The 25300-nt window shown below is 42.6% G+C and overlaps 1 protein-coding gene across 1 annotated transcript in view; it reads left to right on the top strand.

The window, feature by feature from the left end:
- The window catches only part of trpm5 (transient receptor potential cation channel, subfamily M, member 5), a 115109-nt gene that overhangs the window by 22030 nt on the left and 67779 nt on the right, over positions 1-25300 (top strand). The window contains exons 2-5 of the mRNA XM_043706179.1: positions 6140-6207; positions 15460-15622; positions 18466-18646; positions 24642-24808. Coding sequence (XP_043562114.1) covers positions 6140-6207; positions 15460-15622; positions 18466-18646; positions 24642-24808 — 579 coding nt within the window. The remainder of the gene's footprint in view (positions 1-6139; positions 6208-15459; positions 15623-18465; positions 18647-24641; positions 24809-25300) is intronic.

The raw sequence follows: 25300 nt of genomic DNA, 5'->3' as shown, positions 1-25300 counted from the left end.
ACTCTCTCCCCACCCCCCCCCTCCTCTAGCTTATCTCTCCACGCTTCAGGCTCTCTGCCTTTATTCCTGATGAAGGGCTTTTGCCCGAAACGTCGATTTTGCCTGTCCTCGGATGCTGCCTGAATTGCTGTGCTCTTCCAGCACCACTGATCCAGAAGCTCCGTTGGCTGGCCAGCTAGTTTGCAATGGAGAGTGATGTCAGCAACATGGGTTCAAAATCCACACTGGCTGAGGTTACCATGAAGGACACTCCTTCTCACTCTCTCCCTTCACCCGAGATGTGGTGACCCTTAGACTAAACCATCCCCAGTCATCTCTCTGTAATGAGAGAGCAGCCCTGCAGTCTGGTAGGACAATGGTGACTTTGCCCTTTTTATGAAAATAATTCAACTGGAACAAAATTAAAAGCAATGATTTTCATTTTCATTGGTTCAGCAACTGTTTAATATCCTTACTGTTGATTTGCTCAAATAACATTTAATGAGCTCAGCTGGAAAATAAATATATACAAAACATAGTCAAAGAGAGGAATCATCATTGGAAGAATAAATAAAATTATCACAGTCACACAGTAGAGAAGCACTGAAGAAATAAAAAGATTGGTTTCCTTAGCTATTTACTTACCCTTAGGAAAGAAACCAAGTTTGAGAGATAGCTAAGTAAACGAAAACCTGGGAAAATTACAAAATGATCAATAAACACCTGGAAATCTGAAAGCTTGAAAACATTCATCAGATCAGCCTGCACTGAACAAGAGGAGCTCATGGCCCACAATCGGAGCAAATTTATTAGATTTCTCATCTACCCTTTGGCTTGAATGGTGTCTAATGTCACAAATTGCAGGATTTTGTTGGGGCATTAGGGCCTCGTGGGGGAAAAAAATAATAAATTATCAAGGTCAACATACACTTGCATCATTCCTTTAACATGTAAAGAAAATGTCTCAAAGCATTTTGATGGAACATTATAAACCAAAGAGTAACAGTGACCCACGTGAGGAGATATTAGATCAGATGACCAAAGGCTTCACTGATGAGAATCTCCTTTTTTAACCAATGAAATTTATGGATGAAACAAAAAAAAGAGGGCTGACAGAGAAGGAAAGTGAAATTTGGTTCAGAAATAAAAATAAAGTGTGTGAGAGAGAGAGTGAGGGGGCTGTGTGTGTGAGAGAGAGTGAGGGGGCTGTGTGTGTGAGAGAGAGTGAGGGGGCTGTGTGTGTGAGAGAGTGCCCCCCCCCCCACCGCCGACCCCGACCCCAACACCGTCCCCCACACCCAACAAATGGTTCAGTTGGGGTCAGGTGGCATGTTGAAACAAACATTTCAACCCTAACTGCCCACCTGAAACTATGTACTTTTAACCTGCTAAAATATTTCATTAAATATGCATGTCTGAGATATTTTGTCTTCGTGAAGCTTTAAATTGGCTGCACCCTGTTTCCTGGGTCAGGGGTCCCAGCACCTGAAGGGAGTCCAGTCCTCCTGGAGCCAGCACTAATATCCTACTCCAGCACAAGCCCCATCTGTCAGCCAAAGGAACACCACAAAGGGAACCAACCCTCTCCTCCTCTGACTGGATGAGCTCACCACAGTATTTGCTCAGCCTCTCACTGAGCTCTGAGCACCTCCCACCCCCCCCCCCCCCCCCCCCCCCCGTTTCCACAACACCAGCTTTAATCAACTCCAGTGAGTCCCCGCTCTGTAACAGCAGTGTGTACCATCCCCTCCCTACCCCTGGCAGTGACCTTGTGGCAAAGGCTCAGTTACCTGAAAGTCATCCAGCTTTTCAATCTGGTTGAGTATGACTAGAAAAGCAAACAGAACATGGCAATCAAGTTCTGCTGTAAAATTTAGTAACACCTTCAATTTTACTCATGATATGGTTATCTGGTCATCTTTCTCTTTCGATAGTTCATTCTGGATGCTTGGCTGAGCTCTAATACCAACTAATGGTAAACTCCACAGGGTTCTGTTCACACACACAGAGGTATTTGCTAAGATTGACATTCATATGAGGCAACAAGTAGTTTATTTTCTTTTTGAATTGTTTTTTTGCAACGTCTGTACACTTTTTTGGTCAAGGTTAAGAGGTACGGAGTGAGCTACATTCTGTTAGTGATGGCACTGTATAGTTGGCACCTTTACTGGGTTATAAGAACATATTTAAATTTAGTTTTTTAAAAGTTCATTTCAAAGATTCTATTGTTATCAACTCATTCATCAGTTCCATAGTGCATACTGGGTGAGGGGGCATAGGGTGCATGGTGTTGCCATGAGTAAGATCTTATATTTTTGAAGTGGTCCAACCCCAGACTACGGTTCACAACTTCTCTGAGGGGCTTGAGCTATGTGCCTTTGATAAGCCGGTCCATTCCATTGAAGTTTTGAGGAGAGGAGGCAATGTCAGCAGCGGAACTGGGCAAACTGTGATTACAGGTCTGGGATCTTCTCTGCCTTTATCCCATATGCAAAAGTTGCCAGTGTGAGCAAACCAGATGGGAATCTCAGGATTGGGTTCCGCTTACCATTCTTAAAGGACTCAGCCCAACTCTGTGAACATTTGGCCCTAAGTTTCATTAGAAGGTATTCAGGCAGCTGGTCAAATGCTTGTACCTCCAAGCTAATAGCAAAACTCTGCTTTTGAAGCAGAAATTATTCAAAGAGGTTAATGCAGCCTCTCCATTCTACTCCACTCCACTCCAAAGATTTAAATTCACCTTATATTCTTTTTAAAAATTTGGATTGCTATGTGTGAGACAAAATATGTTTAATTAGGTCAGATTTTGATGAACATTGTACTGTCTGGTGTAATTGAGGGTCTAATTTCTAATCAGACTTATTTCAAATACAGCTTAAGTTGTAATTTATGTTAGTTACTACAATTATTTTCAAAAAATTACAATTAGAAAACATATGTAATAGTGCTTTGTATTCTGGATTCAAGTCTATCTCCAAAGAATGGGATGAAAATCACTTTTTCTATGGTTCTCAAGATGCTAACTCAAGTGGCTCCAGCTTATATTAATCAACCCAATTTCAACAGTAGTCACCTGAGTGTCTAATGGGCGTCAAATTATGAGGCTTCACATATGGTACCTTGTCCTGACTTTTTAAAAAAAATTTGTTCATGAGATATGGTATCACTGGCATTGACTATCCACCCCTAATTGTCCTTGAGAACCCACCTTCTTGAACAGCAGCAGTCCGTGTGGCATAGTTACTTCAACAATGCCCATAGAAAGGGAGCTGTAGGATTTTGACCCATTGGCGATGGATAGGTGAATTGGTTCCCGAGCAGGATAATGCGTGCGTTGAGGGAAACCTGCAGATGGTGTTCCCTTGGATCCACTGCCCCTATGTGATACATGTACTCGATTTGGAAGATGATTTTGAAGGTACAAATGGCTATCTTGGACTGTGAAGATGTGACGTACTGTTGCTGCTGTGAGATGGTGGTGGAGGGAGTGGAGAGGTGCCAGTCCAGTGGGGCTGCTTTGTCCTGGATAATGGCAAGTGTTTTTGGAGCTGCACTCATCCCTGGCAAGTAGAGAATCTTCCATTAGATGGTCCCTCGGCTTTGGGGTGAGTTACTCACTCCTAAGTAACTGTCTTTAACCTCTTTAGCCATTGTATTTGTATGGCAGGTCCACTTCAGTGGTAACTCCCGGGATGATGACGGTGTAATGATGGATCAGCAATGGTAGTGCAATTAATGTCAAGGGAAGATGGTTATTGTTCTGTTCTGTTGAAGATGGTCATAGGCTGCAAATGCTAGGCAATCAGCAGAAGCCTAGATGTCACCCACTCTTGCTGCCTATGGACACCAATTATTTCAATGATTAAAGAAACCAAAAAAAACTGAAGAGTTGGGAACCTAATGAACACTGTGCAGTTTTTTAGATTAGATTAGATTACTCACAGTGTGGAAACAGGCCCTTTGGCCCAACAAGTCCACACCGACCCGCCGAAGCGCAACCCACCCATTCCCTGACATTTACCCCTTTACCTAACACTACGGGCAATTTAGCATGGCCAATTTACCTGACCTGCACATCTTTGGACTGTGGGAGGAAACCGGAGCACCCGGAGGAAACCCACGCAGACACGGGGAGAATGTGCAAACTCCACACAGTCAGCCGCCTGAGTCGGGAAATGAACCCGGGTCTCTGGCGCTGTGAGGCAGCAGTGCTAACCACTGTGCCACCGTGCCGCCCAGTTAATGAACATCCGCACTTCTGACCATTGGATAGAACGAAGATCATTGGTGAAACAGCTGAAGTTGGTAGGGCCTTGGCTAGAATTGCAGATTTCTTGCAGCAATGTCCTGAACTGAAACTTTTCACCTTCAACCACTCCACCCACTTTCTCTGTGTCAAGTACAATTTGAACCAATGGAGAGAATCCCCTCAAATCTCCATTGAACTCAGTTTTTGTGAGGGCTCACACTTTGAATCACACCTTGATGCCGAGAGCAGTCACACTCATGGGCAGGTATTGGATTTGCCCTGCTTTTCCTCCAACAGGACATACTCTCATACAATTTCTTACATTATTGGGCCAGCACTATCATTGCAGGTGTACTGAAAGGCAAGGCAAACTTGGCCTGTAGGAGTTGGAATGTGTATTCCTGTTGATTTTATTTCATGCTGTGACCACTGTCACTTGCCAGCCATCCAAGGCAATGTTGCATGCAGAGCTCTTGTCCAGACAAAAATGGATTAAATTGACATGGGGAGGGGGTGGGGGGAAGCTAGGTCATGAATAAGTGGCTTATGTAGTCCTCTGGCTGTGGAAATGGAAGGATTAAATGCAAATTGAAGAAGGTGGGTAGATATAAATGTCAAAGTCAGAAGTTTTATTGCAATGGAAGTGGAAAGGCTTAGATTTAAATGGAGGTTCCACTAGCTTCCTGCATATTGGAGACCAGTGGGCTACTATGGAATGTCAGCCTCAGAAGACTTCATTGTGTAAGCTCCTGTTAACTGAACTGGAAGCAGGAATAGCTGTAAATGCTTGTGGTGCTATTGTGAAACTAATATACCTGAAACAACTCATGTATTTTAGGGTCCTTACCTTTCCGGTCAGCTAAGCATACATCATCTACACATCTGCCATTAGTGTTTATGCATTTTACTTATCATGTAAGACACCTGCACAGACAGTTTATAAATTCACAATGCTGTCAGGTATGTGTCTTAGATGTATTTTGAGAAACAAACCCCAGGCCAGATTCTGGTACTTGTACGTGATTGGATTGTTTATGGGAATGCTCCCAGTGAAAGGATTAGACCTCTGAGAATCCAACAACACTTCAAAGTATGCAAACCATGACTGCAAACAAGATCTGATATCTGGAAATGCACCCAGTCTTGCATTAATTCAAACTGTACTCATGTTTCCAAAGAATTTTGATTATATCGAAATGTAGACTAAAAACGACAAATAAAATTGGGGCCACAGGCAAGCATTAAATTCTCATCATACTGTAGTTTTTAAGTACATAAAGTAAAACTTCATCGCATTCAACCCTCATTCATGTGCATCAGACATGGATACTAATACCATTCAAAGAAGCAGAAACCACCGTGCAGATCTTAGAAAGGACAGATATTTAAAGCTGTAGTAAAAGCCAAAAAAATTGACTTAGATTCTGCTCACAAGTTGAAGAGCGCCTCTGAACAAACTGAATTATGGGAAGCTTGTGTGCGTGAGGCTCTGTAGCTCCGTATGCAGAGGCTAGACATTTTAATGGATAGACGAGCAATTGGACAAAGGCATCAATAGACCATTACTAAAGACTTGGACACATTGATTTGCATGTGTGAAAAAAAAGAAATATTTGCTATGTTTAATACTTTTCAGTGTCTAGAAAACAGGAGAAAAAATATTGAAACATTAAAGATGTAGCAATCAACATAATACTGGATCTAGCAAGTCTCCATGTTACTTTGTGTCAATTCATCAAAGCTGGAAGCTAGCACAACCAGGTTAGGTGACTAGTAGAATTGCTTGGTATTAGTTTCTTTTCTAAGCAGAGTTAGCAAGAATAATTTTCTGTTCTTGTTGGTAAACCATTCAGTCTGACTGTTTGCTGGGATGAGGCTGCTGCTACGCATCATTTTTCTTTCTCTCAACAGACCACCCATTTTATTAAAGAAGAGTGTGTTACCTGTGGAGAGAGCCGAGGATCACAAATAAACATAAGGTAAGGACAGGACCGCATTTTATTTCAGTATTGTGGTCGGCCTGTGTAAAAAGGTATGGAAATTATGCAAAAAATATTCCACTCCTATGCCTGTTGCCTAGCTGCCACTGTTGTTCTTTAACAGAATGTAGCTGTTGAGAAATGGTGCTTTGAGTGCCAGTTTGAAGAAGGATGGCATAATGTAAGGTGCCTGAACTATTTTGAATGAATGCAATAACTTTGCATAGGGTCATGGGAACTCATAGCTCACACCACAGGTAGAGTTTATTATTGCACAAAACATTAAAATCACCCCAGACAATCATGTTCTGTCTGCATTGTGATGTAGCACATCCTTTTATTCTCTTTGCCAGTTAGTAAGACCATAGAAGCAGAAATTAGACTCAACCCGCAAGTTTGCCTTAAGAGAATCCTGGAGAAGAACTCCCAAATCCCTTTGCACTTCAACATTACCTCAAGTGATGATTAAAGTGGCCAAAGTCATCAAAATGTACAAAGCTACCAGATTTTGCCATCAAATGTGATTTTCACTGAGCATTCGATCATTGTTGATGGGTTTTTCTACCCCACTTTCCCACGTTTTCCCAGCAACCTTTGATCCCTTTGGCAATCAAGAACTTATCTATCTCTGTTTTAAATATACTCAATGACCTGGCCACCACAGCCTTCTGTGGCAGTAAATTCCATAGATTCCCCACTCTCTGGCTAAAGAAGTTTCTCCCTATCTCCGTTTTAAAAGGTCTTCTCTTTACTCTAAGGATGTGCCCTCAGGTCCTAGGCTCTCTGGCCAATGGAAACACCTTTTCAATGTCCGCTTTGTCCAGTCTGTTCACAATTCTGTAAGTTTCATTCAGATTTCCCCCTTATCCTTCTAAACTCCATCAAGTATAGTCCCAGAGTTCTCAAACATTCCTTGTATATTAAGCTTTTCATTCCTGGGATCATTCTCGTGAACCTCTTCTGGACCTGCTCCATGGCCAATACATCCTTCCTGAGATTTGGGACCATGGGGCCCAAAATTGTTCACAAAACTCTAAATGTGGTCTGAGCAGAACCTTATAAAGCCTCAGAAGTACATCCTTGTTTTTATATTCTAGTCCTCTCGAGAATAATGGCAACATTGTATTTGCCTTCCTACTACCAACTCAACCTGTATGTTTACCTTAAGAGAATCCTGGAGAAGGACTCCCAAGTTCCTTTGAACTTCCAACATTACCTCCAATGAGATTCTCATGATTTAAGAGGCCAAAGTCATCAAAGTTTACAAAACAACCAGATTTTGTGGTCAAATATGATTTTCGCAGCATCGAGAAATAGTTTGAAATTGAAGCAGTTAATAGTCACACATTTAAGATGTGCCTTTGTCCAAATTTGAAACACTTTTAAAATATGTTTCTCCTGTCAATATATATCCTTTCTCTGAAATTTACAATTTTTTTTTCTTTAAAAACCCATTACTCTTCGGTTGAAACTCAAGCAGGTATTTGAATATTAATCTTTCAATTCACTGACTAAACGGTTAGGTTTGGCACTCTAATGTTTTTAACCAAAAGGTCTAGCAGGAGTCAATAAGTGTGAACCATGTATGTCTGTAGCGGTTACAGGCAGAACTATGCTAAGAACCAGCCAATCCTTTACAAACGTTTAGAACAAGGAGTCTTAAAAACACCCAAAGTATCAATAATAATAACAACTTGGGGAACAACCTGTAATTTTCTGGAATTCCCTCATGGTTCATTGGTCAAGTATTGAGCAATGGAGAATTCCAGATCTACTTGTCATAACTAAAACATACAGAGTGAAACATATCAATCAATTATTTAAGGCAACTGCTGAATAAGTGTCAAAATCTGTTCTTCCCAAAAGCTGGAAAATACAGGAAATGAGTGCCCACAGATGTTAGGCCTAGTCTATAGGCAGAAGCCAGTTTTAACATTATATCTGCAAAGAAGATTGGGAACATTTTAAAATTCCCTAATGTTGGGCCAGTAATCTATTGCTGATGGCATTCTTCATGGAGGATAATTAATCTATCTTTGAGTCAGTGTGTATCTTAGCACAGATAGGGTGGTGTATGTTTGAGGTGCATTATTCACACTGATTACAGCCAATGTGAAAAGTAAATAATGAGCCAGGCTTTGTAACTTAAATGGATGCAGTATTCCTTGGGGGAGTTGGTGATGGGTGGAGTTCTGTGCATTTTGACACTTCACAGTGAAATTAATATAAAATTAATACAAATTTTTTTGCTATGTCATTGGATGATGTGTCATTAATACGCATAGCGTGTGTTGCGACCTTGATGTGAATGGCTTCCTCAACCACTGTAAAGGACATCAAAGGATTGTTGGAGCTACAGAAAGGTCACACTATTTATGGACAACCTTTATTGAATGAGTTAGATTTTTATGATAATTTAACTGTTTGAATCATAGCCGTAGAATATATAATGAGTTTTTGGTATGTTGTGTGAGGAGTTAATTCTTAGTGTGATCTCTCAAAGAGACAATATATGACATAGGAAGTGATGCTGTATCACATGACATTGCTCTCTTGTAGCTTCATGAAGACCAGTATGATTTTCTTAAAATAAAGTTAATGTTTTCCTTGCCTCAGCCTCTGTAAATATATTTTAGCAGCACAACAAAACCAAGAAAATTTTAAGCTGAGGGCCTAAACATCTGGTAGTGTATCAATATAGCTGTGCTCCAGAAGAAACATTACTTAATGAGAGCCCTGGCTCTCTCATCCATTATATCAATTTCATGGAGTTTCATTATACAAGATAGTGGTTTCAAGCGTTTTCAGCTGTAACTTTATGAATATTCTGTGTGATTTTTTTTTTTTATTGGTCTGTTGTGAATACAATTTCCTTGAGTGGAAGACTACTTTTTCTCAAGCCTTTTGTCTATTATAACTACAGGGTTGATTGGTTCTACACACTGTGCATAGTGGTTAAATGGGTATTGAGTGTACAACTAGCCATGTGTGGTGGATGGAAAGGCATTGCCTAGAATGGGACGAATGAGCAAGACGTTTTGAAATTGCCTTCCAAAGCGTTCTTAGCCTCATTGTAGTTCATGAGACCTCTGACACAGTAAACCAGGAGTCATTTGAAAATTGGTCAACTCCAACAGGAAGCTTGAATATGCCAATCCCTGCAATGGAACCAAATATCGAAGGAGTATGTGATCTGAACCAGCCTGCACCTTTAAATGGTGCTGGTGAAAATTGGAACCCCAGGAATGGGTCAGGACTCTTAGAAGTGGGTCTGGGCTGCATCTCCACAATGTCTTTCTAACTCCATGAAAATCTAGCTCCTATTTTTCTGGTTTACTGATCTAGTAATGCATCACTGTGGAACCATAGAATCTCATCAACCTCCCAATTTAACTAAAATCATTGTCTTTTGCCAGTCCATTTTTTAAAGTTGGCATCCATTTTCCATCAGTTCAGTGGGCACATTTTATCTGCAATTTTCCTCCTCCACCTCCCCCCTTCCCCTTTAGATGTACTCTTGCTCCCGAAGTGCTGTTTCTAGCTTCTACCTAAGAATTATGCGCATGAGCAGACCATGCAACCTCTTAACTGTACTGTCATTGAATACAATCATAGCCTCCATTCTATTTTGCTGTCCACTCTCTGAGATTAAAAACCCAAATGTATGAATTAGGAGCTTGAGCAGATAACTCAGTCCCCTCAAGTCTATGCTGTCATTTTAAAGAGATCAGAATTGTTCTGATTAGTCTGCATGCTCCTCAATCTCATTAACCTCCGCTCTCTTGCTTATCAAGAAAATATTTACCTTGGGCTTAAAAACATTCAAAGGCCCTGCATTCATGCCTTTTGATGAAGGCAGTTCTAAAGACTCATGACACAGAAAAAAATTGTTCTTATTTCTTCCTTCATTGGGTGACCCCTCATTTTTAAACAGTAACCCCTAGTTTTATATTCTCCCAGAAGTGGAAAGATCCTTTCCACATCCATCATCTCTACACACCTCAGGATTTTACATCTTTCAACCAACTACTTTTCTAAACCCCCGCAAGAAATAGCTTAGTCTGTTTAACCTTTCCTTTATACGATAACAAGATATAAACCTTCTCCACGCTGCTTTCAAAACATGCACGTTGTTTCTTAAATAAGGAGATAAATACTGCATACAGTACTCTAAATTTAGTCTCATAAGTGCTTTGTATGAATTAAGCACAACCTCCCTACTTTTGCATTCAATTCCTCTTAGAATAAACAATCACTTTTTTTGGCTTTCTCAATGACTTGCTGTACCTGCATACTAACTTTTTGTGATTCATGCACTATGACACCAAGATCCCTCTGTATCTCGGAATTCTACAATATCTCACCATTTAGATAATATTCTTTATTCTTCATGTTGAAATCATCAGCTCCACATTGTCCCAAATTATACTTCATTTGCAAGACTTGCTTACTCACTTACACCTATGTTCCTTTTGTAGCTTCCTTATGTCCTCTACACAGCTTACCTTGTTAAGTATCTTTGTGTTATCAGTCAATTTAACAACTGTATGCTTTGTCCCTTCATCAAAATTATTGACAAAAATTGTAAAACGTTGAGGCCCAAGTACTCATCCCTGGACTACACCAGTCACTACATGTTGTCCAACCAGGAAATGATCCATTTATACTAACTATCTTTCCTGTTAGCTAGCCAGTCTCCTATCCATGCTAATATTGTTAATCCCTACATCATGATTTTTTAAATTTTCCACTGTAGCCTTCAATGTGGTACCTTAACAAATGCCTTCTGGAAATTTAATAATTGCACATCCACTGGTTCCTCACTACCACAAAGAAATGGAATAAATGGGTTAGATATGATTTTCACAAAACTATATTGACTCTGCCTGACACCTTTATATTATTCTAAGTGTCCTATTTTACTTAATCATCTTGGCCGTTTCTCCCTATTTAGTTTAACAGGAACATTGGTATTTTGAATGCTTTTCTCAAATCTTTTGTTCTAGTATAAATTGTCACCACCACATTCCTTTTATCCAATTCTCTTCTGTAACAACTCAAACTTCTAATTTTTTTTAACATGCCAACCTAAATATTCTAATTACAGTCAATGTGTTCTAAGTTTGGTATTACACCTATGCTTTGGTAATATGATCCAACATTAAGATCTTGAGTTCTTTATACTAAATGGATTTACATTTTAAAATCACTTAATACAACAGAACTAAAAGATGGTGATGTTTACTGTCACAACATGATGGAAAGTAAATGATGGAGGTCAGACTAAAACGCAAATTTATTTCCTCTGGCAGGGCTGCACCTGCCTGATTTGCAGACCTATGCACTACTATGCAAATCCTACGGTGATGACTTTGCATCTTATTTATAGTTTCATTTTCTATATTGTGTTTTGCATTGGGGTATTGTTACTGACATTTGACTGATAGGTTGGTGTATTTAATGTACTTACCAGCACTTAGTCCATATCCCTCTAAACCCTTCCTATTCATGTACCCATCCAGATGTTGCAATGGTACCCTCCTCCACCACTTGTTTTGGCAGCTCATTTTTACATGCAAAGTTGCCCCTTTTACATCTTTCCCTCTCTCCTTAAATCTATGCCCTCTAGTTTTAGATTTCCCTACCATGGGAAAAAGACCTTGCTATTCATCCTGTACATGCTTCTCTTTATTTTATAAACCTCTAAGTTCACCCCTCAGCCTCCAATGCTCCAGAGAAAAAAGCCCCACCCTTTTCAACCACTCCCTTTGCTTAAACTCTTCAACCCTGGCAAGGTCCTTGTAAATCTTTTCTGCACCCTCTCAAGTCTAACAATATCTTTCCTGTAGCAGCGAGGCCAGAATTGAATGCAAAATTCCAGAAAGGATATCTGGTCGGCATAGACTAGTTGGACCAAAGGGGTCCCAGTCATGACTCAAAAAAACACGAGTCAAGAGTGTGGTGCTGGAAAAGCACAGCTAGTCAGGCAGCATCTGAGGAGCAGGAGAATTGGTATTTTGGGCATAAGCCCTTCATCAGGAATTCTTACTTTCTCCAAAAATACATGACCCACTCTCTTTAGTATCATTACATACAGATGAGGAAGGACACCACTTTGGGAGAACACATCCATCCTAGGACAAGTCAAACAGAGACACGCATGAGAATTGCTAGAAGCATGGCATTCCAACTGGAACTCTATCAGCACATCGATTTTGGATCCTATTTACCACCTCCTGAGAAAAAGAACAGGAAATGACATCGTCAACCCAAGGAAACCGAAACACAAATAGAAAGCGGGACACAACACCAGTGCTTCACTGGAGACTCACTGATGATGTTACCTAGTATGTCTGAAAATGAACCTTCCAGCTCAGTGAGCAAACTTTCATCCAGAACCTCAACCTGTGCTATAAATCTTCTCAAAACTCACTCTGATAGCATGTTCCAAACTCTCAATCCCTACCAACAGAAGGACAAGGAGAGCAGATATATTCCCTGCCGAGCCATTCACCATTCTGTCTTGCAAGGAAGTCAGCGTTCCTTCAGTGTTGTTGGGTCAAAGTCCTGGAATTCACTCCTTTGCAGCATTGTGGGGCTACCTACAGCAAATGGACTGTATCGGTTCAAGAAGGCAACTCACTATCATCTTCTTAAAGGCAACTAGAAATGGATAAAAACTGCTGACCCAGCCAGTGACACATATCCTATGAAAGAATTGCAATAGGTCTGTGGATGACGCTGTGCAACAGTTTGGAGTAAATGAATTTCTTAGAGACTGGTATGCAGTCCTTAAGTGTACTTTACCACAACAACAGACAGTTCCACTCAAGGGGAGGACAATATAGCGTTAATACTAATTTTGGAGCATGCTAGCTATGGAATAAACTCAAAGTATTTTGAGAAAAAGCTGAGATGAAATAGGACAGAGTGCCAGCACAGGTCCAGGGGGATCTTTTCTGTAATGTTCATGATTCTATTTGGCTTTTGAGCACTGATAGACTGTCAGATCTAACTTTTTCTGTTTCTGAGAAGAGGCAGGAAAGCCAGTGAAAATGACAGATAATCATGCGAGTTGGCATTTGATGGTACCTGCCCCCTTCCTGCCAACTCGGAAATTTACATTCTGGGCTAGAAGGCCCAATGTCGACCCTTCTACTCCACCACCAGTTAAGTCTGTTCACTGGTCAATTAGCAACAACTTAAGGGCCTTATCCCAACTGGGCTGTAAATGTCAGGGTCTAAGTGAGACAGGTAGCACATTGGCTGAACTGACTGGTAACGCAATGTAGGCAAGTTGTCAGTATGTGGGAGGACAAAGTGCATTAATTTGTGCGAAGGCTAAGAGACAGGACTAGGACAGGGGTGTTGTCTCTGAGAGACACATCCATGTCCTAGCTTCCAGCTCACCACCTCACTCTGCCCAAAGTTCCCAAATCCTGAAATCTGCCCCCAAACATACCTTTCCATCTGGGGTACGGGAGTCAGCTTCCCGGTCCAGCTCGGTGTAGGTGGAGCTTCCTGCTCCAGGCTTGGAATCCTGGGAGAAATCCCACCAGCTGCCAATCAGCACTCCTGATGGAAGATCTGACAGGGCTTCTTGACCAACACAATCCGCAGGTTTCTCTGGACAAAGTGCTCCCGCTTTCATCTGAAATAGTTAAAACTCTGCCCATAGATTCGAAGCTAAATTTTTAACTCCAGCACAAAGCAAATCCTCAGAAAGCTGGACTAAGTAAATCTGCAGGATTACAAGGTAGAGTCCATGAACGATTCCACATCTATAGAGGTAGACAGTTTATTGGACACTGATTCTTTCCATGTGGCTCCAGATAAACCTCTTAAGACAATGTCCTACATGGTAGTCACTTCTTGGCTGAACTAATTAGAAAGGCTTTTGGTTTGGACATTCATAAACATGGTGTTGATAGGTCTCTGTGTGTCAGGTAATCAAAGCCAAAAACATTCATGGTTCCAGGCTTAAAAAATATACAAGCCCTTGTCAAAATCTGTTTCACTGAAGTCCAAATCAGGGATGGGATGGACTATATTCTCAACTTTAAATTGGAGTATGATGACTTGGCTGCGTGGATTCAGAATTGGCTTGCTCACGCAAGACAGTGGGTAAAGTGCAAAGATGTTTTTCAGGCTGGAGGTCCTTGACTAGTGGTGTTCCATGGGGATCCATACTGGGACCTCTGCTGTTTGTGATATTTATAAATGACTTCGATGAAAATGTAGCTGGGGGAAATTAGTAAGGTTGTATATGATACAAAAATTGGTGGAGTCGTGGATAGTTTAGAAGGTTGTCAAAGGATACAGCAGGATATAGATCCATTGCAGGTAGGGGTAGAGAAATGGCAGATGGAATTTGATATCCTAAGTGTGAGGTCTTTGGGAGATCAAGTGTTAAGGAAAAGTATATGGTTAATGGCAGGACTCTGAACAGCATTGATGCAGAGATCTTGGAGTTCAAGTCTGTAGCTCCCTGAAAGTGGCCACACAAGTAGATAAGGTGGTAAAGAAGATGTATGGCATGCTTGCCTTTGCTTAAGGAATTGAGTACATGAGTCAGGATGTGCTGTTGTAGGTTTATAAGACTTTGGTTAGGTCACACATAGAGTATTGCTTTCAATTCTGGTCGCCATGTTACAGGAAGGATATGGAGGCTTTGGAGAAGGTGCAGAAGAGGTTCACCAAGATGCTGCCTGGATTGGAGGGTATGAGCTATAAGGGTTGTTTTCTCTGGAGTGATGGAGACCGAGGGCAGACTTGACAAAAGTCTGTAAAATTATGAGATGCACAGACAGGGTTGATGGTCAGAATCTTTTTCCCCAGAGTTGAAACGTCTGATACTAGAGGACAGACATTTAAGGTGAAGTGTGTGTGTGTGTGTGGGGTGGTGGGGGCGGGGGGGAGGAGGAGTTCAAAGGAGACTTGAGGGGCAAGTTTATTTTCTTAGTGTGTTGTAGGAATCTAAAATGCGCTGCCAGGGGTGATGGCGGAGGCAGATACGACAGGGATATTTAAAGGACTTGTAGATAAGCACATAAGAATATGCAAGAAATGGAGGGATATGGATCAGGGAAAGGCAGAAGCAATTAGTTTAATTTGGTGTCACATTTGGCACAACCTCATGGGCCCAAGGGCCTGTTCCTGTGCTATACAGTTCCATGTTCCAAGTAAACCAAAGGATAGATTTGGCAGTGTTCTGAAAAAATTCAGCAATCTGTATTATGTTCTGTCTTTTAGTGGAAAGAGAACTTGCCGGTGTGTACAGTCTAGAGAGGAACAAACAGAGGTGACAGGAGAGGAACTGACGAGAGAGCAAAAATACAACGGTCGCAATGTTAAAGAACCCAGTTACAATGTTGGAGAGGTTGAGTTTTTTGGATTTGGCAAGAAACATGGCAAGGTACAAATATTTTGACTGGGGGTGATCAACCTGAAATGTTAACTCTGTTTCTCTCTTCAGGTGATGTCAGATCTTCAGAGTATTTCCTATGTTCTTATTTCCTGCACTTTGTGTTGTATTTTACATTTCTAGCACCTGCAGTACTTTGCTTTGCATACAAATCTGCTTTATTTCGAGGAAAAATTTGCAATGAAGAATGTTGTGCATAAATTCTTGCTTCACCGTTGCATAGGATCTGAGGCATTAAAATGAGGTAACACAAGGAGAGGTCAAGAAAGCACTGTGGCCATACTCTGATTGATGATGAAGTCAGGGCTTAACTGTCTTAGGAGAATTACACTGTTAGTCATAACTGGCCTCACATTTACAGATGCTGATTAATTTTATTAATATATGAAAATGTTATCATACCAACATGATTTAGTGACCTCTGATCTCTCATTATCTTTAAAATTAAGAACTGATATCTCTATTATTACAATTCGGATCTCTTGTGTAACCCCAGTTTTCATTGTTTCACACTTTGGTTGTGCCTTCTCATAAGCTTTGGAAATTTCTCCATAAATCCCTCCTCTTCAATGTCAATCCTGAAAGCCTAATCTTTGGTTACATTTTTCAATATTTGTTGAGGTGGAAACCTGTTGACAAAAGTGGGGCGGTGGTAGTCTGGTGGATGGACCTCTATATTGTAGAGGCTGAACGCCAACTTTCCAACACCACATCTTACCTTCCCCTTACCCACGACACATCAGGTCCATATCCAAGAACACCACTAGTGCCCTTATTGCCTCTAGTGATCTCCCCTCCACTGCCTCAAAACTCATAGACCCCCAGCCCCATACTGCCAGGTTCTACCTGCTCCCCACAATCCACAAGCCTAACTACTCTGGCCGACTCATCGTCCCTGCACGCTCCTGCCCCACCAAACTCCTCTCGTCCTACCTCGAGTCCATTCTCTCCCCCTTAGTTCAGGCATTTCCCACCTACGTCCGTGACACCAACCATGCCTTCCATATGTTCAACAACTTCCAGTTCCCCTGCCCTCACCACTTTATCTTCACTATGGATGTGCAGTCCTTATACACGTCCATACCCTACAAGGATGGCCTTCAGGCCCTCTGCTGCTTCCTCTCCAATAGACAATCCAGTCCCCCTCCACCAATACTCTCCTCCGCCTTGCTGATCTGGTCCTCACCCTCAATAACTTTTCTTTTAACTCCTCCCATTTCCTCTAAACAAAGGGGATGGCCACAGGTATCTGGATGGGTCCCAGTTACCCGGATGGGCCCCAGGTACACCTGCCTCTTTGTTGGTTATATCGAACAGTCGCTCTTTAGTACCTGCACAGGCAGTGTGTCCCAAGTCTTCTGCTGTTACATTGATGACTGCACCGGTGCAACATCCTGCACCCGGGCTGAAATGGAGCAGTTCATCGACTTAGTTCACAACTTCCACCCTGCCCTCAAATTCACTTGGTCCATCTTGGACACCTACCTCCCCTTTGCTTGATCTCACCATTTCTATCTCCAGACGGACATCTACTACAAACATAGCTACCTGGACTACACCACCTCCCACCCAGTCTCCTGAAAGAACTCCATCCGTCCTCCCAATTCCTCCACCTCTGCCGCATCTGCTCGGATGAGGAGACATTCCACTCTCGAGCATCCCAGATGTCCACCTATTTTGAACAGCGCTCCTTTCCACCCTCCATCATCCAGACAGTCATCCACTGCATCACCTCCATTCCCCATTCCACCACTCTAAACCCCTGCCTTCCAAAGCAATAAAGACAGGGTCCCCCTTGTCCTCACCTACTACCCCACCAGTCTCCATATCCAACCCATCATCCTCAAACACTTCCGCCTACTCCAAATAGACCCCACCATCAAGAACATCTTCCCCTCCCCACCCCTCTCTGTCTTCCGCAAGGACTGTTTCCTCTGACAGTCCTTGGTTCCCGCCAACCCCACATCAAACCCACTGGTACCTTCCCCTGCAACCAGAAAAGATGCAAAACCAGCTGGTATACCACCCGCCTCACTTCCATCCAGGGCTCCAAACACTCCTTCCAGGTGAGACAGGGGTTCATCTCCCTCTCTTCCAACTGAGTTTACTGCATCAGGTGCTCCCAATGTGGTCCCCCTCTACATTGGGGAGACCCAACGTAAGCTCAGGGCATGGCTCACCAAGCATCTCAGCTGGGCTGGCAGGGGCTGACCGGACCTCCCAGTCACTGCCCATTTCAATACACCCAACCACTCCCTTTCTGACATGACCATCCTTGCCCTCCTCCATTGCTAAAACAAACCACAGTGCCTATTGGAGGAGTAACACCTCATCTTCCACCTGGGTAGCCTACAGCCCAGAGGACTCAACATTGAGTTCTCCAATTTCAAATAAACTCCCTCCCCATCTCCTAACTCCCTTCCCAGCCCCTCCCCCTCCCTGCCACCAACCGGATTCAGACCTCCCATTGACCAACCAGGTTGTACCCTCGGCCTGTAATCACCTCTCCCCACTTCACCACCCTGCCCCCATCTCCCTCTTTTATCTGCAGTTCCCCCTACAACCACCTCCAGACCTGAAGAAAGGTTACAGCCGAAATGTCGACTTCTCCACCTCCTGATGCTGCCCGACTTGCTGTGTCTTTCCAGCCTCCTGCCTGTCTACTTTGGATTCCAGGATCTGCAGGTTTTTTTTTTGTATCTTAGGTGGGTCAATGTCTCATTTTGTCTTCCGGTATAACATCCCAAATGAGCACAGTGTTAGCGAAGCAATATGCATGCAAGTTGATTTTGCTGATTTGTTTTCAATTTGCTTTGGTATGTCTGCTGTTGTAGTTCGTACAAGTGTCCTGTAACACTCACCCAGCTGCTATCTTTGAGTTGCTGACTGGAGATTGGAATTTGCCGGCCCCAAACCTAGTTGTCTCAATCGTTGGAGGAGAGGAAAATGTCCTGATGAAACCATGGCTTCGGGATACCATCCGGAAAGGCCTTGTGAAAGCAGCTCAAAGCACAGGTAAATATACTCCCACATTCCTAAAGAAATGTGCCAAGAACTTCCTTATTTAATATATCAAAGCTAACAAGTGGCAGATCTGGTTCTGGGAAATAAAGTAGGACAAATGGAGTATATCATATAGAAGGATATCTAGTAAATAGTGATCATAACGTAATTAGATTTAATGTAGTTATGGAGTGGGTCAAAGGTGAAATCACTGACTGGAAGACAGATTGTTTCAATGATTTAAGAACTACTGGCGAAATAAAAAGTGGCTAAGAAAATAATAAAGGAACCGGTGTTTTTGAGACCAAAGTTGTAGGTGGTGTTCATTGGGGACTTTGAGTGAATTGGAGGCAGGGAGCATGGAGAAGCAGAGGTGTGAGAGCCCATGGAGTTACACCACGTAAAGAGGGCTAATAGTGGCAGGGAAGATGGAGGATGTCCTACCTGCCCAGAGGTCATTTAAGGTCCTTGAGTAACTAACAGTGGTCTCTGTCACCATTTATGACATTTTGCCAGTTTGGAGGAGGGTATTTTTCACCAGGTAGGGGAGCCATCGAGTGAAATCTGGTGGGCTCCTTGCCTTCTCAGTGAAAGGGAGGGAGCCCTCCGAATCGAGTATTCAAGAGCCTGCAGAGGGACTCCCAGATGGCAGAGGGTGCCCATGCAGAACCCCCCAACTCATCAATAACTGCCTTCACCAAAGCTTGCCTGACTACCAAGGTGAGTGAGTTGGGGTTGCCAGGGCCAATGCTGCCTCACCAGCCTGGATGCAGTGCCAGCATTGGCCATGGCTTCTGGTGGCAGTGTTGGGACTGAAGAGCTGCTGGCTGTCCCTATTGTCTGGCAGCCCTTGATGGCAAAATCGCATCCCTTTCAAGGTGTGGGAACCCCAACACCAGGCAATGAATTACCTGATAGCCACAGAATCCGATCAAGGTTCCTTGAAATGACTGAGGTGGTGGTTCCATCAGCTCTGCTCCCTCCCTTTCACTGGTGAAAAAACCCTCCTGCAAACTGGCAAAATGTCATAAATGGTGAAAGAGACCACTGTTAGTTACTTAAGGACCTTACATGACCTCTCGGCAGGTAGGACATCCTCCATCTTCCCTGCCATCATTAGCCTCCTTGAATGGCTAATCTGATGCTAATTAGCCTAATTTGGCCACAAAATAACCATTTTTCAAAAAGAAAAAAAAGATACAACATCCAATCTCAGGCTACCTTAGATTACAAAGGCACTGCAGGTTAAAAATTAACCATAAAATGGAGGCTTGTGACAAATGTCAGTCATCAATTTTTTTAAAAAAAATGAAGGAAATGAGAGGCAGGGTGGTGGATAAAGCAGCAAATTGTATATCTTTTGTTTTAAAAGACAACAGAAGAATGAGAGACAGGATTTGTAGCTAATGTAAAGTGGGAGCCAAATATGCTAACATTGAAAAGGCATAGAGAGGTCACAAAGTGTATATTCACAAATCTTTGAAGGTGAGCAGGCAAGTTGAGAAGGCTGTTAAGAAACTGTAAAGGATACATGGACTTGAACATAGGAACATTTGAGTTCAAAATCAATGGAGCCATGCAAAAACATGATCCGTTCTCAGCTATGATATCTTTACATTGGGCATCACTCTCTTGAGGAAGGAAGTCATGAGCCAGGAGAGAATTCAAAGGAGTTCACCAGGATGAGGCAGTTGAGCCGGTTTGAAGAAGCTGTCTGTTTGCTTTAAACCAGTGAAGGAATAGGGGGAAAGTATTCAAATTTATGAGAGCTTTGTTAAACTAAGTGCAAAGAAAGACTTCCTCTGGCAAAAAGGGCCAACAACCAGAGATCACAGATTTGAAACAATTGGAGAGAAAATCTAGAAGGAAAGTGTGGGGATTTTTTTGAACTCAAAGGTGGTTGATAATATGTGAAGTATGATGGAATCAGACAGGATCATAACTTCAAAAAATCCTTTGAGGCTGTACCTGATGAAGCTTCAATTGCAAGCTTATGAAGGAAGGACTAAATTGGATAGCATTAGAAATGAGTGGAGACAGGCACAATGCACCATACAGCCTTTTTTTTGACTTTGAATGTGAGATTTTGTGCTTTTATCATCACTTGCTGGGAACCAAATAGTCAAAAGTGGAAAGAGAGCATCAAATAGTGTTTTTTTTTCATAAATTCAACCTGTGAGCCAAAAGATTAAGACTCTGATTTTCCAATCTCTTGATAGTCAAAGGCTGAAGATATTCTGACAGATGTGGGATCCCAAGCATATCCTGATACAGACTCTGCAATAATTGCCCAGGACATTTGAATTTCAGAGGGCACCCACCTGACATCTGGTATTACCTAAAAATGTTGCCAACTCTAAATTAGAATTTGAGAAGTCAGAGCTGTGGCACTTAATTACCTTTTTAATAGTTATGCACGGAAGGTTCGAGGAATTAATACCTACTCTAACTCTGAGGTAGCTACACGATTCATTTCCACAATTGTGCACATTATTGTCCCATATCAAAACCAACTGTCAAACAAGCTAAGCTACGCTATGCTACCCTACCCTCTGTCACCAACAGGTCTTCATCCACCTGCCACCCTTCCCCCTCACCTCTTTACTGACTCCCTAGCTTCTCGCACACCTGGGATCCTCGTCTCTCACTCATCTGCCACCCTACCCTAATTTTGAGGTAATGGTTCTGAAAGGAAAAATGTTGGAAACTTAATGACAGTCCATCCAGTCTGATGGTATCATATGGGTATTGGTAGGGAAAAGAGGAGTTTAATTTCAGATCCTGATGGGGACAGATGGGGGATTTATCAGGGGGATCAGAACCAAAATTATATTTCAAGTATACGGGCAGTTGAGAGTAGTGAAGTCAGAACTAAGATTTCAAGATCGCAAGAGAGCACCGGCAAGCAAGAAGTCGGTTTGAAGCGTGTTGACTTTAATGCCAGGAGCATCCAGAATAAGGTGAGTGAACTTGTAGTTGGTACCTAGGATCTCAATGTTGTGGCCATTTCAGAGACATGGATAGAACAGGGACAGGAATGGTTGTTGCAGCTTCCGAGATTTAGCTGTTTCAGTAAGAACAGAGAAAATGGTAAAAGGGGTGGTGGTGTGGCACTGCTAGTCAAGGACAATATTATGGTTGCAGAAAGGACATCTCATGACTTGTCTACTGAGGTGGTATGGGCTGAGATTAGAAACAGGAAAGGAGAGGTTACCCCGTTGGGAGTTTTCCATCAGTCCCTGAATAGTTCCAGAGATGTGGAAGATCAGATAGCAAAGATGATCCTCGATAGGAATGAGAGTGACAGCGTAGTTGTTATGGGGGATTCTAACTTTCCAAATATTGACTGGGAATACTATAGGAGAAAGTGAGGACTCCAGATGCTGGAGATCAGAGCTGAAAATGTGTTGCTGGAAAAACGCAGCAGGTCAGGCAGCATCCAAGGAGCAGGAGAATCGACGTTCATGCCCGAAATGTCGATTCTCCTGCTCCTTGGATGCTGCCTGATCTGCTGCGCTTTTCCAGCAACACATTTTCAGCTGGGAATACTATAGTTCAAGTACTTTAGATGGGTCAGTTTTTATCCAATGTGTGCAGGAGGATTTCCTGACACAGTATGTAGACAGGCCAACAAGAAACAAGGCCATGTTAGATTTGGTACTGCGTAATGAACCCAGCCAGGTGTTAGATTCGGAGGTAGGCGAACACTTTGGTGTTAGTGACCACAATTCGGATTGGAAAGGGACAGGTGTATACCGCAGGGCAAGAGTTATAGCTTGGGGGGGGGGGCGGGAAACGATGTGATTACACAAGATTTAGGATGCATAGGATGGGGAAAGAAACTGCAGGGGATGGGCACAATTGAAATGTGGAGTTTATTTAAGGACAACTACTGCGGATTCATGATAAGTATGGACGGTCAGGCAGGGAGGTTGTTGAACACGGGAGCTGTGATTTACTAAAGAAGTTGAATCACTTGTCAAGAGGAGGAAGAAGGCTTATGTTAGGTTGAGATGTGATGGCTCAATTAGGGTGCTTGGGAGTTACAAGTTGGCTAAGAAAGACCTAATAGAGAGTTAAGACCAGGAGGGGACATGAGAAGTTGTTGGTGGATAGGATCAAGGCATACCCGAAGGGTAAAGCGGTTGATGTAGTGTATATGAAGTTCAGTAAAGCATTTGATAAGGTTCCCCATGGTAGGCTATTGCACAAAATATGGAGGCATGGGATTCAGGATGATTTAGAGGTTTGGATCAGAGATTGGCTAGCTGAAAGAAGACAGAGTGTGGTGGTTGATGGGAAATGTTCATCCCGGAGTTCTGTTACTAGTGGGGTACCGCAAGGATCTGTTTTGAGTCCACTGTTGTTTGTCATTTTTATAAAGTATCTGGATGAGGGCAAAGAAGGATGGGTTAGTAAATTTGCGGATGACACTAAGGTCGGTGGAGTTGTGGATAGTGACGAAGGATGTTGTAGGTTACAGAGAGACATAGATAAGCTGCAGGCTGGGTTGAGAGGTGGCAAATGGAGTTTAATGCTGAAAAGTGTGAGGTGATTCACTTTGGAAGGAGTAACAGGAATACAGAGTACTGGGTTCATGGTAAGATTCTTGGTAGTGTAGATGAACAGAGAGATCTTGGTGTCCAGGTACATAGGTCCTTGAAAATTGTCACCCAGATTGATAGGGTTGTCAAGAAGGCAAACGATGTGTTAGCTTTTATTGGTAGAGGGATTGAGTTTCGGGACTATGAGATAATGCTCTAGCTGTACAAAACTCTGGTGCGGCCACATTTGGAGTATTGCGTACAGTTCTGGTCACCACATTATAGGAAGGATGTGGAAGCCTTGGAAAGAGTTCAGAGGTGACTTACTAGGATGTTGCCTGGTATGAAAGGAAGGTCTTATGAGGAAAGGCTGAGGGAACTGAGCCTGTTTTCATTAGAGAGCAGGTTGAGAGGTGACTTAATAAGTTCATCAGTGGGTTAGAGAGGGTGGACAGTGACAGCCTTTTTCCTCGGATGGTGATGGCTAGCACGTGAGGACATAGCTTTAAATTGAGGAGTGATAGATGTAGGACAGAGGACAAAGGTAGCTTCTTTACTCAGAGTAGTAGGGGCATGGAACACACAAGTCTACTATTGTTGCAGGCAAAGTTTATGGGCATTTAAATGGTCATTGGATAGGTATATGGACAAGAATGGAATGGTGTAGGTTCGATGGGTTTCAGATTGGTTCCACAGGTCGGTGTAAAATAGAGAGCTGAAGGGCCTGTACTGTGCTGTAATGTTCTATGTTCTATATGCTGTCACTATCTCCTGATTTATCCAGTTGGACACTAACTTATTTTGTGTGACTTGTACCCATAGTGCTTGTTCAGTCAAGCACTTCCTGTGGTTAAGATTTATTAATGGTTCGTCGTCCTGTTTCTGTTCTTTAAGGTTTCATTGACCGTTTGATCTTGATTTGTGTTACAGCATCCCATTGCGGACTGTCCAACCTGATTAAAGTTTTCTTTTAAAAGAGTCAAAACAAAGACCAGTAGCAACACACTCTACACCAACCATTAGCTGGTCAATTGTCAGTTCTGCAGCACATAAAATATTCCCAACTGGCAGTCACCTGAACCACCCAACCACCCCACCTCACCCTCTAACCTTACACACTCATCTTTTCTCTGTAGCTTGTCAGAGTCTTTGGGATTTTCAAATTGTGTTTACTTACTGGAATATGGCAGCTATGCTGTTAAAAAGGGGCATCTCCTAGTGGTTTACTCTTATGTTGTCTGTGTGGTTTGCTATGCTATATCTGTTTGGTCCTGCGGAATTTGGGCTCAGAAAGGTCTTACAAAGTTAAGAAAGTAACGTCTTATCTGGAAATAGGGATTACAACCTAGATCAGAAGATTTGTGACAAGAAAAGTGACATATCAGATATAATCTTGAATATGAAAGTGTTTTTTTTTTGTTGTTTAAATAAAAAAATCATGCTTTGTCCAAACTTCCACACAGGAGCTTGGATTATTACAAGTGGTTTGCGAGCTGGAATCACCAAACACATCGGGGAGGCAGTCCGTGATCATGCCATGGCCAACACATGCTCTAAAATCAAAGTCTTTGCAATAGGAATATCGCCGTGGAGAATAATTTCTGACCGTGAAGCCTTAGCCAATGTTAAGGTAAATTATTCAAATAATTTATAGTACCCTTCCTCACACCTCTCCTGCTTTAAGGATCTTGTTCTGAGCAATTTGTGATGAATTTTCATCGGCCCTGAGTTGGTGGAGTGGAGGGTGGGGAGAAGATGTGCCAAAAGGCCTGATAAATAGTTTGGGGACTTCACATGCTGGCTCACAATTCGCACTGGAATCCAGGGCTATTTTGGTTTGATTTGTGAGGAAGTGGCAGAAACGCAGTCCACTACAAATTGAGTGCTCCCCAGCAGAGGAGGTACCAACCAGAGGGAGGTTGTTCCCAAGCTCTGAGTTTACCGGAGTGAGGATTGGAGGCTGCTGGGAAGGTCAGTTTCCCTCTTAAAGACTTACCTCGTGAATAGGTGCCGTGAAGGGCTCAACAGGAGGGGATGCAGACACTGGGGTGGCTGGGCACGTGAACTGATTTATTCGGGCTGTGGTTAAACCCAAGTCAGTGCATGTGTAGTGTCGCCCATC

Source organism: Chiloscyllium plagiosum, chromosome 16 (genome assembly GCF_004010195.1).
Source record: "Chiloscyllium plagiosum isolate BGI_BamShark_2017 chromosome 16, ASM401019v2, whole genome shotgun sequence".
NCBI lineage: Eukaryota > Metazoa > Chordata > Chondrichthyes > Orectolobiformes > Hemiscylliidae > Chiloscyllium > Chiloscyllium plagiosum.
The sequence above is the reverse complement of the archived record's forward strand: the minus strand, read 5'-3'. Positions and strand labels throughout refer to the sequence as shown.